Consider the following 14,618-nt stretch of genomic DNA (forward strand, 5'->3'; position numbering starts at 1 on the left):
AATGCCATATCAAAATGAAGAATTTGAGATGGGCATCACTTGCTCAGTGATGATTTTGTCCAATATATGAAGTTAAAAGAATGAAATTAAATTATGGGGTGTACTTAATGCAAAAAACAGTTGTGACAAAATACAGAAAGCCATTAATTAATTGACAGATGAACGTCCGTGATGTTGAGCGTGAAATGTGTCAATTTGGCTGGGAAAATAAGACCACCTGCTCCATGTGTTTAAAATGGAATACAGAAATGTTGTTCAGTTGCATAAAATTTAGTGTCAACAAAAACCTTAAAAAAAAGATGAGCACTAGGGTTTATTATTATGGAAATTAAAAGCGAACTTAAGATGAACTAGTGCTGAATATTGGTTAGACTCACAATGTTGCTGGCACAGAAAATGAATTTCACACCATAGTGCTACAAGGTTTTATACAGATTAGATCAGTTTGTTGTCACTTACATCAGGGTGCAATGGAATTCCTTGATCACATGAAGTTCACAGAGTACACGCAGTAAGGATAAATGCAACAGTAAATACAACAAGTGCAAATCAGTAGAAGGGCGCACAATTGTGGTGAAAAATCCGAGTTGTGAAAAGAACATTAAAGTACAATATGGGAATAACTGAGGAGTTGGTTAGTTGTGGGGAGAAGCTGTACTTAAGTCTGGATATTGGGGCTTTCAAGCTCCTGTATCTTCTCCCAGAAGGTAGAAGAGAGGAAAGGGAATGTCCACGGTTACAGGCATCCTTGAAGGTTGCTTCAGCCTAGCTGATGCAATGCACCATGAAGATGGACTGAGTTTAAGGAAGTGACAAGTTTATGATGGACCCGTCTGTGCTCTCTGCAGGTCCAGGCAGTCAGGAGTAAGCAGTAGTCATATGAATCTTAGATGCAGCATGTCAGAATACTTTCTATTGCACATTTGTAGAAGTTCAAGAGAATCCTCGTGGATATGCCAAATTTTCTCAGCTGTCTAAAAAAGGGCCCTAATGTTCTTTCTTAATGACCACACTAGTGTGAAGGGACCAGATTAGGTTGCCTGGGAACTGAAGCTTCAATCATCTCTGCAGCAGCTCCATTGATGAGGACAGGGTGTTCATCCTCTCACTTCCTCAGGTCAATGGCCGATTGTTTTGCCTTGCTTGTAGATCTGGTTGACAACAGTGGTATCATCAGCAAATGTAAAGATCAAGTTGGTATACTCCATTGCAACACCCGTCCCTTTACCTCCCCGCTTGACTCCATCCAAGGACCCCGACAGTCTTTTCAGGTGAGGCAGAGGTACACTTGCACCTCCTCCAACCTCATCTACTGTATCCGCTGTTCCAGGTGTCAACCTCTGTACATCGGCAAGACCAAGCTCAGGTAGGTTCGGCGATCGTTTCGCTGAACACCATCGCTCAGTCCGCCTTAACGTACCCGATCTCCCGGTTGCTCAGCACTTTAACTCCCCCTCCTATTCCCAATCTGACCTTTCTGTCCTGGGCCTCCTCCATTGTCAGAGTGAGGCCCAGCGCAAATTGTAGGAACAGCACCTCATATTTCGCTTGGGTAGCTTACACCCCAGCGGTACGAACATTGACTTCTCTAACTTCAAATAGCCTTTGCTTTCCCTCTCTCCATCCCCTCCCCCTTCCCAGTTCTCCCACCAGTCTTACTGTCTCCGACTACATTCTATCCCTGTCCCGCCCACTCCCCTAACATGAGTCTGAAGAAGGGTCTCGACACAAAATGTCACCTATTTCCTTCTCTCCAGAAATGCTGCCTGTCCCGCTGAGTTACGCCAGCATTTTGTGTTTGCCTTTGATTTAAACCAGCATCTGCAGTTCTTTCCTACACACGTAGAGCAAGGAACTGAGCGGAGGTTTCCTTGAGTCAGATGGGGACAGAAGACTACTGAAGTGAGTGGTTGAAGATGTCGGCGAATACTGTGGCCAGATGATTGGGACACAATTTCACAATCGAAAATACAAGGCTCTGAATATGTGCATAATTCACTCTTGCTTCACATTCTACAGCAATGCGATTCCCTTAAATATATTGTAAATTTTAACAGCAGACCTCTCTAAACAAGATATTGTTGATATTTTCACCACATTCGTCTTGTGCAAGAAAAAATAAATGGTACAATGGTTTAAACAAAAAAGTTGACACAAGCTACTGTGTGACAACAGTATAAGTGTGCAAAGTTGAAATAAGAGAAGCTTTCAAGCCCACGGTAACATTGCAGTGCAAGTGATTTCTAAAGAACAGCAGCAAAAATATATAAATTTGTAATAAATATAACTAGAGCAGTTAGTGAGCCTGGAAACCAATGAATTCCAAGGATCTGACGATATACATCCTACAGTTGTGAAGGAGATGGCTATGTAGATTTAAAAATAAGCCTTTTCTTTCAAACCAAAAATGAGCTGTACTTTTTAACCAAATTAAGTTTTGCTTCACTTGATGAAAAATGAAAAAAGCTAATAGCAAGACTTTTGGAATTAGGAGAATTGCATATTTTTCCAGTTGCTGATTGTACCCTATACATGCATTGGGAAAAGAGACCCTAGACCATACATCATGAGCTGAGCTACAGAGTGAAGCTATACTCAAAGTGAAAGAATTTGGGAAATGTGGTTGTGGCATATTACACCCTTGTATTAAATAGCAAGAAGTTTAAAGGGTTAGCACAGAATTTCTTCACTGAGTCTGAAGGCATAATTTGAGATGTGTTGTCAGGATTCAAGAAGAGATACTTACAGGAGAGCCAGTTTATGGATAAGTAGGATCAGGAGGGGATTCATTGTACATATCGATAGCAATGACACAAATAAAAAATAAATTAAGTAAAGCAAGCTGAATATAGTGACACAAATGCAGGAGCAGAAATGGCTTAGACAAACAGGTGGCTACAACGAACTAGAATGACAGGATATAGTTTCCTGAGGAATGCGAACAGTTCTGTGGAAGTGGGACCTAGACAAGCTGGATTGATTACACCCTGGCAGGATTGGGACCATAATCCTTGCAGTGCTGTTAACTAGTATGGCAGGGAATGGGAGAAGAGGGAAGCAAGAACAGAAAGGAATGAAGAAAAATAAAACATTTCTGATTTATCTATCCTACCTTTGTATAGTTTTAAACTATTGTACTTTCATCTGCATTATTTTATCCCTCCCCAATTTTTTTTCAAGGAGAAACATTACATGTAATCTGAAATGAAGTAATCGCAGAGAGAAGGGTGAAGAAATGTCTCCTTATTAAATGTGTGGCTTCATTTCTGAAGACAGAAGCAGGGGAATTTATTATGGGGAACAAAGAAATGGCAGACGAGTTAAACCGTTACTTTGGATCTGTCTTCACTGAGGAAGATACACACAATCTCCCAAATGTTCTAGGGGTCGGAGAACCTAGGGTGATGGAGGAACTGAAGGAAATCCACATTAGGCAGGAAATGGTTTTGGGTAGACTGATGGGACTGAAGGATGATAAATCCCCAGGGCCTGATAGTCTGCATCCCAGGGTACTTAAGGAGGTGGCTCAAGAAAAAGTGGAAGCATTGGAGATCATTTTTCAATGTTCTATAGATTCAGGATCTGTTCCTGTGGATTGGAGGATAGCAAATGTTATCCCACTTTTTAAGAAAGGAGGGAGAGAGAAAACAGGTAATTATAGACCAGTTAGTCTGACATCAGTGGTGGAGAAGATGCTGGAGTCAATTATAAAAGACGAAATTGCTGAGCATTTGGATAGCAGTAACAGGATCATTCCGAGTCAGCATGGATTTACGAAGGGGAAATCATGCTTGACAAATCTACTGGAATTTTTTGAGGATGTAACTAGGAAAATTGACAGGGGAGAGTCAGTGGATGTGGTGTACCTCGACTTTCAGAAAGCCTTCGACAAGGTCCCACATAGGAGATTAGTGGGCAAAATTAGAGCACATGGTATTGGGGGTAGGGTACTGACATGGATAGAAAATTGGTTGACAGACAGAAAGCAAAGCGTGGGGATAAATGGGTCCCTTTCGGAATGGCAGGCAGTGACCAGTGGGGTACCGCAAGGTTCGGTGCTGGGACCCCAGCTATTTACGATATACATTAATTACTTAGATGAAGGGATTAAAAGTACCATTAGCAAATTTGCAGATGATACTAAGATGGGGGGTAGTGTGAATTGTGAGGAAGATGCAATAAGGCTGCAGGGTGACTTGGACAGGTTGTGTGAGTGGGCGGATACATGGCAGATGCAGTTTAATGTAGATAAGTGTGAGGTTAATCACTTTGGAAGTAAGAATAGAAAGGCAGATTATTATCTGAATGGTGTCAAGTTAGGAAGAGGGGATGTTCAACGAGATCTGGGTGTCCTAGTGCATCAGTCACTGAAAGGAAGCATGCAGGTACAGCAGGCAGTGAAGAAAGCCAATGGAATGTTGGCCTTCATAACAAGAGGAGTTGAGTATAGGAGCAAAGAGGTCCTTCTACAATTGTACCGGGCCCTGGTGAGACCGCACCTGGAGTACTGTGTGCAGTTTTGGTCTCCAAATTTGAGGAAGGATATTCTTGCTATTGAGGGCGTGCAGCGTAGGTTCACTAGGTTAATTCCCGGAATGGCGGGACTGTCGTATGTTGAAAGGCTGGAGCAATTAGGCTTGTATACACTGGAATTTAGAAGGATGAGGGGGGATCTTATTGAGACATATAAGATAATTATGGGATTGGACACATTAGAGGCAGGAAACATGTTCCCAATGTTGGGGGAGTCCAGAACAAGGGGCCACAGTTTAAGAATAAGGGGTAGGCCATTTAGAACGGAGATGAGGAAGAACTTTTTCAGTCAGAGAGTGGTGAAGGTGTGGAATTCTCTGCCTCAGAAGGCAGTGGAGGCCAGTTCGTTGGATGCTTTCAAGAGAGAGCTGGATAGAGCTCTTAAGGATAGCGGAGTGGGGGGTATGGGGAGAAGGCAGGAACGGGGTACTGATTGAGAGTGATCAGCCATGATCGCATTGAATGGCGGTGCTGGCTCGAAGGGCTGAATGGCCTACTCCTGCACCTATTGTCTATTGCACTAATATGTATTATGGAGCCACTGTAATCTGCAGCATCCACATTCCTCAGAGGAATGGGTAATGTCTATTTCACTCACATAAAACACAACCGGAGAGGCTCTACATCTTTTAAATGTTTAGATTACGATTAAGACATGGTTAGGTTATTTATTGCATGCATGAATATCAGTAAATCTACTCAGTTCAGTAATTGATTACGATGAGACCAAGCAGGCATACAGATTCAAATGTATATTTTCAGAATCTATTTTCAATAACATTACACGAACTAGTGAAGAACACAATGCACACATCACTGGGAAGATTACAACTTTGAATGCGACTGGGTTATTTTTAAACTAGTCATAAAAATAATTTTAGTTATAGAGCACTGGAACAGGCACTTCAGCCCTCTGAACATCAAATGCCCTTTAATACTAATTTGATATTATTATTCACACATTTCCATCAATGCCCCACAATATCAAAAGCTATGCTAGTGTGGCTCAAAGTCAGGCACACAGGGAAATTGTGTCAATAGTCGCAAAGAATCAGGGAGAGTGTCATCATGCTGACTCCTTTGTACACACCTAGTAGCTTTACCCAAGAATAGAAAGTGAAAGAAACAAATCAACAAGTTGATGACTCTTCATTACAAGTTACATTGACTGACAATGATCGAAATTATGATATGGTGCTGAAAGCAAAGGTGATATGACATAAGCAAGCAGCAGCAGTTCAGTGCTGATCAGAGATGACAACACCATAATGACATATCAAACTGAAGAATAAATTATTTTTTTGTAACCATTTGGCAATATAATGAGCTGATGACCTTTCTGGATCACTGAACATGCTGCTTATGAAGTGGATCATTAGATATATACAGGAGTTTCATGGAAGGTCTTGCTTTATTTCCAACATCTGCATCTGAGGATGGATGTATCGTGATTCATGTTCCAAATGATGGATCCAGAACTTGACCTTTCTTGAGATGCAGGAAAATTCCAACTGTTTGATAATGCTCTTATTGAATCAAGATATTTTTGGTGTCCATATGCCTGGTGTGAATGTGATCAAACTCCCCAGGAGACAAGAACCAAACTCAGATTTGAATTGTAGATAAAGTTTGTGGACTGTCCACGATGACTAGTTCTTCATCCAAGTGACATGGTGAATCGTTAAACTACAAGGGAAAATTTGCAATTCTCCAAGAATCAAGACAAATATAATTAACTTCAAATAACATTTACAATACAGAAATTGTTTTTAATTGTTAATTGTTTATTTGGACATAAAACTTTTTAAACAACAGAAACTCGTTGGATTTTCTCTGGATGAAAAGGAATGGTGCTCGAGCATACCCATTATTGGAGGGAAAGGATATACCTAAGAGTCATTCTTGAATTTTTTTATACAGGCAGTGAAAATAATCTATACTGCAACTAGTATGTGGCTGCGGAAAGAAGGAGACATAGTTCTACTTCTTACTACGTGTACGATTTTACAGATTTTACATTGAAAATAAATTCAATTTACTTTTTTCCTTCAACCATAATTATGTGATAACCAAATTTAGTTTTTACTGGTGGGTCTGTGTATATGGGTTTATCTGTTGTGCTGTTGGAGAGGGCAAAAGCAGCTTCCTGGAAGGGTCCCACCATTGAACCTCTGGTCATCCAGCCCAAATCACCCTAAGAATAGAAAGTCATTTTCACATCTGCAATTTGTTTAAAAACATAGTAGGAATACATTTAATAACCATGTTCAAGTGTTGATGCAGTAAAATTGCCCAAATAAACAGGCTGCAAACTTTAATTGTGAACTTACTGACACAAAGCAATATCATATTGAATTTATTCAGGTTCACTGAAATGTCAGTAAACACTCAAACTAGTCTCTTGACTAACACTGCAGCGATATATTTTTAGTTATAAAACAGTTCAGAAATCTTTGCTATCTATAATTCACCCACATGCTTGCATAAAGAATCAGATGTTCACAGATGATACTTACTCCTTGCCTTGCTTTGTCTTCACTGTATTGGCTAGCTACTTCATTAAATTTCATGCCCGCTTTTAACTTCTCCATGGCTTCCATGATTTTACTGTGTTTTTCACATAGAATATGTCGCACCTGCAACAATGCAAACATTATAATGTCTCCAACAAGACTTATCCTTGCCAGATTTTTGAAATAAACTAAAAAAATTGAGCCCCAAACTTTCTTCATGGGATTGTGGGTAAATATACCACCTGGTGGAGATTCAGCCTTATAGAACAGGATTATTGAAGTTGAGCTCTGATTTCCTTCAAAGTTAGCAGATATCCTTTATGAATCATGTTAATTTTCTTAGTGCCTCTAAATTAAATCATTTAAAAAAATCCTTCTCGAATGCCTCCATTCTCGAATGCCTCCATTCTCGAATGCCTCCATTCTCGAATGCCTCCATTCTCGAATGCCTCCATTCTCAAATGCTTCCATTCTCGAATCCCTCCATTCTCGAATGCCTCCATTCTCGAATGCCTCCATTTTAGGCAATGATTGATCATGTGGAAATGTGTGCTGAGTAAATTGGATTAATGTAAAACAGGGTGCAAAGACTTGCTGGACCAATGAACATGTTACTGTACGGTATCTCTACACTATGGCTTTCTTCCACTCTTAATTTTAGGTTCAGGGGCAATTGACAAATCTGGACAGTGGAGGATAGACTTAAGAATAATGTCATTGTAACTATCTTCAAGAAATAAATGAAATTTGATTGTAGCAATGAGATAATCATCCTGCTACTGGCCACGGGGAAAGGCATCATCAGGATCAAAGACTTCCCAGTGGCTAAGTTGAACCAGGATCAAAGTGTTGGTTCAATCCATCCAGAAGCACAATTGGCATGATCTTCACTGCATAACAACTCCAAGAGAAATGCAAGGAACAGCCACCGTAGATGACCTCACAATCTCCTTTGACACTCTCCGTCATGGTGAACTATTCCTCAAAATTGGCTGCAGGAATCTTGAGCAAAACTCAAAAGTACTGAAGTAATTCAATAGGTCAGGCAGCTTCTGTGGAGGGAATGGAGTCTGAAGAAGGGTCCCAGCACAACCCATCACCTAACAGTCTCAAGAAGGGTCCCGACCCAAAACATTACGTACCCAATCCCTCCAAAGGTACTGTCTGACCCACTGAGGTACCCGAGCAAATTGTGTTTTGCTCAAGATTAAAAACAAGTTAATTTTAAATGCAAAGAAGATGGAGAGAGATGGATAGCATATAGCCAAGGTTGCAAATCAACTGAGACACTATAGTAACTTATCACTTACCTTAACTGCATTACCCCCTTTAGGTCCTTTATCTTTCTTATCACCATTATCACCACCAGCTGCAGCTGAAAGACACAAACTTGATTGAAACTCACGTGGTCACAGGGCAACTCCACACAGACCACACCCGAAATATGTTAAAATATTTTTCTTAGCCTTCAAAATAAAATGAATTAGTAACTTACAATTTATAGGGAATAATTCAGTAGTGGCCAGAGATAGATGCACGTGGCTGATAGATGGAGGCAGCCAAAAGAAGGAAGTGGAAGATAAAGCCCGATGGGGGAGGGTGTGAAGTGAGTACAGGTAATAGAGGGGGGAGCAGGAAAAAAGTCTTGGATTCTGGTAAGGAAAGTAATAATGTAAACTATTAGGGGAGAGGTGGATGGAACAGGAAATAGAACTGGGACCAAAACCAGAACCAGAAATGTCGGAGAATGGGGAGGAAGTGGAAGGCTGTGTGAAATGTGAGCAAAAGCATGTGAACCTCTCTCTCACCAGAGAGGGCTGCTGGGGTTCTATGGATCAGCACTTAGAAGTTGCCCTTCAAAATTGCACATCATCCTGACTTGGAAATATATTGTCATTCCTTCACCATCACTGGGAGACAAACCTGGAACTCTCTCCCAAACAGCATTGTGGCTCTGCCCACACCTCAAGGACTGCTGCTGATCAAGAAGGCAGCCCATCACCACCTTCCATTCTGTGACCTATAATTCTGCTGTCCCTCCCATCAAACGGAACAAAGATAGAGTTCACTTGGTCCTCACCTTTCACCTACCAGCCTCTGCATCCAACACGTGACCTATAATTCTGTGACCTATAATTCTGCTGTCCCTCCCATCAAACGGAACAAAGATAGAGTTCACTTGGTCCTCACCTTTCACCTACCAGCCTCTGCATCCAACACGTCATTCTCCGACATTTCTGCCACCTTCAACATGATGCAAATCAGGCAAATCCTACTTACAACCGCAAGGATCTTCTGATCATAGGATTCCAGTGCAATCGGGACCTTATGCGCAAATTTCCACACCCACGAAATATACCGGAAGAGATAGCCAGGACACCGGGCTCTCCGTGGATAGTTGTCGGCGCGAACAGGCGTCGCAGGCGGAGGAGAAACAGGAAGCAAAAGCGAGGACGCCGGTCCGGTATACTTGCCAAGCTAAAGAGACAGCCACACAAACCACCGCTACCCAGCATGTTTCTCACCAACGCCAGATCCATCATCAACAAAATGGACGAACTAAAACTACAGATATCAGAAAACAAACTCGTGGAGGACTGTTGCATTCTCTTAGTAACAGAGACATGGCTTCATCCACTTATCCCAGACGGAGCCATTGAGCTAGCCGGGCGTACAGCGTTTCGCTGGGACAGAAACATCGACTCCGGTAAGAGCAAGGGGGGGGGGGGGGGGGTTATGCATTTACGTGCACAACAACTGGTGCACTAACATCCAAATCATGGATAGCCATTGTTCTCCTGATCTGGAGTTCCTAACAGTTAAATGCAGGCCTTTTTACCTTCCTCGTGAATTTACAGGGGTTATAGTAACAGCAGTCTACATCCCACCGAATGCTAACGCTAGCACAGCTTTAGGCTACCTGCTCGGTGCAATAAACTCACAACAGAGCACATATCCAGAAGCAGCCCACATCATAGCCGGGGACTTCAATCATGCAGACCTAAAGTCAGTTCTCCCGAAACTTGAACAACACATAAGATGTGCTACCAGGGGGAAAAACACACTAGACAAGGTTTATTCAAATATTAAGAAGGGTTTCAGGTCAGCACCACTACCACACCTGGGGCAGTCAGATCACCTGTCCATATTCTTAACTCCAGCATACACCCCACTCAGGAGGAAAGCTCCAGTCACCATAAAGACTGTTAAGACATGGCCTGAAGGAGCTTCCTCGCAGCTGCAGGATTGCTTCGAAAGGACCAACTGGGATATTTTTGAGGATCAGGACTTGGAGGAGTATACATCAACTGTACTCTGCTACATCCAAAACTGTGTTGACAATGTCACCGTCGACAAACGTATCCGGTTGTATCCCAATCAGAAGCCCTGGATGACAAAGGATGTCAGGTCTCTCCTCAAGGACCGTAACACCGCTTTCAGGTCTAGTGATAGAGCTCTATACAGTGCTGCTAGAACCAACCTGAAGAGAGGCATCAAGGATGCCAAAGCGTCCTACAAGAGGAAGATTGAGGACCACTTTACCAACAATGACCCACGGCGGGTATGGCAAGGCATCCAGCACATCACCAACTACAAGACCAGCAACCGCACGACTGCCGACGGCGACGCCTCGCTGGCAGAGGAACTTAACTGTTTCTTTGCTCGTTTCGAGGTGAAAGCTGCAGTGGCAGACATAACACCCTCTCCAGCACCTGACAGCAACACCTTCACTGTGCAGGAGTATGATGTTAAGCGTGTGCTCAGAGCAGTGAATCCCAGGAAAGCTGCAGGCCCCGATGGTGTGACGGGCAGAGTGCTGAGGGAATGTGCAGACCAATTATCTGAGGTCTTCACAAAAATCTTCAACCTGTCCCTTTTAAAATCCACCATCCCTCCCTGCCTGAAGTCCGCCACAATCATCCCACTGCCGAAAAAGTCTGTCATCAGCGGCCTTAACGACTACCGTCCGGTAGCACTCACACCGGTCATCACAAAGTGCTTCGAGAGACTGGTCCTGCAGCACATCAAAGCCAGCCTCCCACCCACCTTCGACCCATACCAGTTTGCCTACCGAGCAAATAGGTCTACAGGGGATGCCATCGACACTGCTCTTCACACTGCACTGACTCACCTTGAACACCAGGGGAGCTATGTGAGGATGCTCTTCCTCGACTTCAGCTCTGCCTTTAACACGGTCATCCCGAGCAGACTGGTCACCAAACTTTCTGACCTTGGATTTTCCCAAACCATCTGCCAATGGATCAAGGACTTCCTGACCAACCGCCCCCAGACCGTCAAAATAGGCCCTCACCTCTCCTCCACCATTACACTGAGCACCGGCTCACCACAGGGCTGTGTGTTGAGCCCCATCCTTTACTCCCTCTACACTCACGACTGCGCCCCCACCCATCCCACCAACACCATCATCAAGTTCGCGGATGACACGACTGTGGTTGGACTCATCTCAGGAGGAGATGAGACAGCCTACAGGGATGAAATCCAAAGGCTGGCAGCATGGTGTTCAGTGAACAATCTTGTCCTGAACTCCTCCAAAACAAAGGAACTTATAATTGACTTTAGGAAAACCAGTGTAGAATACGACCCACTCTACATCAATGGGGTCTGCGTGGAAAGGGTACCCGCTTTCAGGTTCCTGGGTACGCACATCGCAGAGGATCTTACCTGGTCTACCAACACCATCACCACAGTGAAGAAGGCACAGCAGAGACTCCACTTCCTGAGGATCCTCAGGAAAACCAACCTGCAGGAGAAGCTCATGATGTCCTTCTATCGCTGCTCCATCGAGTGTGCTGGCATACTGTATAACCACATGGTATGCCAGCTGCTCAGAAAAGGACAGGAAGGCCCTTCAGAGGGTCATCACGACGGCCCAGAAGATCATCGGCTGCTCACTGCCCTCCCTGGAGCACCTGTTCAGCCTATGCTGCCTCAGTAGAGCAGGCAAAATAATAAAAGATCCATCCCACCCCGGCCACCGTCTGTTTGTTCATCTGCCCTCTGGTCGACGTTTCAGGTCGATCAAATCCCGAACAGACTTAAGAACAGTTTTTACCCCAGGGCCATACGAGAACTGAACACTACCTTCTGCACTAGGCAACACTGTTAAAAAATCTTTTGTACTTAATATAATTGTATTTATTTGTTTTTGCATTTATTGCATATATGTTTTTACGCACCGTCAGGATTGGCTATTTTTTAATTTCGTTGTACTCGTTGCAATGACAATAAATGAATATTATTATATTATATTATATGCCATCACCGGTTGCATGTTCCCATCTCACCTTGTTCACTTTCAACAGAGACCACTCCCTCCACAATTCCTTGGTTCACACGCCTTCTCCCCCAACCGCTCCCTCTCCAGGTACATTTCCCTTCAATCACAGGGGAAGCACCACCTGTCCCTATACCTCCTCCCTCACCTCCATCCAGCAACCCCAGCAACCCTTTCAGGTGAGACAGAGGTTTACATGCACCTCTACAGACCTCATCTCCTGCATTTGGTGCTGCAATATGGCCTCTTTTACATCGACACTTTGTGTCCTTTTTTTAAAAACCAGTGGAGGACAGGTGCGGGCCCATTCTCATTTTTTTTTTTTAAAACCAAAATGCATCCTTAAATGTGTAAAAAATGCAGAGGAATAGTTAGGGGGTTTAAAGAACTGCAGATGCAACTGTATCCTGGACTTCTTGATGGAGCGACCGCAGGCAGTGAGAATGGGCCCGCACCTGTCCTCCACCAGCACCCTGAGTACTGGCACACCACAGGGCTGTGTTCTGTTTCCGGGACCGCTGGGCATTGCGGGGGATTGGATGTATCCTGGATGGGGATTGTAATATAATTGTATAATAGTTTCAACTGGTATATTTGTTTGTATAGTATTCTGGTGGTGGGTTCTGTTTTGGTTTTATTGTATTGTATATATTATTTTAATATTTGAATAAATATTTTTGATTTAAAATTAAAAAATTAAAAAAACAGGGCTGTGTTCTGAGCCCCATGCTCTACTCCCTATTCACCCACGACTGTGTTCCTTCATTCGACATCAACAGCATTGTCAAGTTTGCAGACGACACAACGGTGATCGGACTGATCACCAACGGTGATGAAACAAACTACAGAGCGGAGGTGCAGAACCTGGCGGACTGGTGCTGATAACAACCTGCCCCTAAATACCTCCAAGACAAAGGAGCTGATCATCAACTTCCGTAGGTCACACAACAGGGAATACGCCCCAATCCTTATCAATGGGGTCAGTCTGGAGAGTGTCCAGCTTCAAGTTTCTGGGCACTCACATTTCGGAGGACCTAACATGGTCCACTAACACTGCTGCGCTGGTCAAGAAGGCGCAGCAACGATTGTTCTACCTAAGAACACTGAAAAAGTCTGGTCTACCCCCAACAGCTGCTGACAACCTTCTACCGCTGCACCATAGAGAGCATCCGAACACATGGCATCCCTGTGTGGTATCTCAGCTGCACGGAGGCAGAGAGGAAAGCTCTTCAGCGGGTAGTCCATAGAGCTCAGAAGACTATCAGAATACAGCTACCAGCCTTGGAGGGCATCTACAACACACGATTCCTCAGAAAAGCCACCAGCATTCACAAAGACTCCTCACACCCCTGCAATAGTCTGTTCGAACTTCTACCATCGGGAAGACGCTACAAGACCTTCTATGCCTGCACCTCCAGACTCAGGAACAGCTTCATCCCCAGGGCCATAGCTGCTATGAACCAGTCCTGCTGAGCCGGTTGGTCACATCGCTTGCACAGATCTACTTGCACTTTATTCTGTTTTAAAACTGTTTCTAATTTGTTTCATTGGGTTGTTTAAATTAATACTGATTAGCTAATTAATTTATTGCATCGTATGGGAGGCGCATTCCCAATCTCGGTGTACTCCTGTGCAATGACAATAAAGATATATTGTATTGTATTGTATTGTACTGGATATGGCACATTGACCTAAAATTAATTTGACTATCCTTTTGCTCCACAGATCTGCCTGACTCGCTAAATTCCCCCAATCAATTGCAATAGATTACAGCATCTTGTGTCTCCAGTGGTTTTAATGTCAATTGATATTCATTTTGGTATAATCTGGTTCCCACTCTCAGACCTAACGTAGAACATGAAACTTCCTTAAAAATAAACTCCTTCATCAACCTCGTCACCCCATTACTGATCAATTTCACATTTTGTATTATATTCTAACAGTTGTTTTCTGTCAGGGTGAAGGGACATAACGACCCACGTCCGTCGATGTAAATGCTTGCAAAAGACAAATTAACATTTCAAGCAACATGAAACAATTGAATAAGTTTGAAGCCAAACACACCTTTCCCCCCCTTAGTGGCTGTCTTCGCTTTCCCTTTGGGAGGCATGGTCCAGTCGCCTTCGCCCTGGGCATAGATAGACCTCATACCAAGTGTCTGACTTAGTGCCCGCTCAATACCAACTGTGAAATAACGAAACATGTTACCTAATTAACATCCATCCAGATTTTGGAGGTCGGATTCGAAGTGCGTGTGATTTATACAATAGAATGGG

At 43.4% G+C, this 14,618-nt stretch overlaps 1 protein-coding gene across 1 annotated transcript; it reads right to left on the minus strand.

The window, feature by feature from the left end:
* Positions 1 to 6,327: 6,327 nt before the first annotated feature.
* pin4 (protein (peptidylprolyl cis/trans isomerase) NIMA-interacting, 4 (parvulin)) lies at positions 6,328 to 14,500 on the minus strand. The gene is made up of 4 exons (XM_078412330.1): positions 14,407 to 14,500; positions 8,357 to 8,421; positions 7,050 to 7,169; positions 6,328 to 6,727 (listed from the first exon to the last, which is right to left on the minus strand). The coding sequence occupies exons 1-4, from the start codon at positions 14,489 to 14,491 to the stop codon at positions 6,569 to 6,571; spliced, it is 429 nt and encodes a 142-aa protein (XP_078268456.1). The 5' UTR covers positions 14,492 to 14,500; the 3' UTR covers positions 6,328 to 6,568.
* Positions 14,501 to 14,618: the final 118 nt, after the last annotated feature.

Source organism: Rhinoraja longicauda, chromosome 15 (assembly GCF_053455715.1).
Source record: "Rhinoraja longicauda isolate Sanriku21f chromosome 15, sRhiLon1.1, whole genome shotgun sequence".
Classification (NCBI taxonomy): domain Eukaryota; kingdom Metazoa; phylum Chordata; class Chondrichthyes; order Rajiformes; family Arhynchobatidae; genus Rhinoraja; species Rhinoraja longicauda.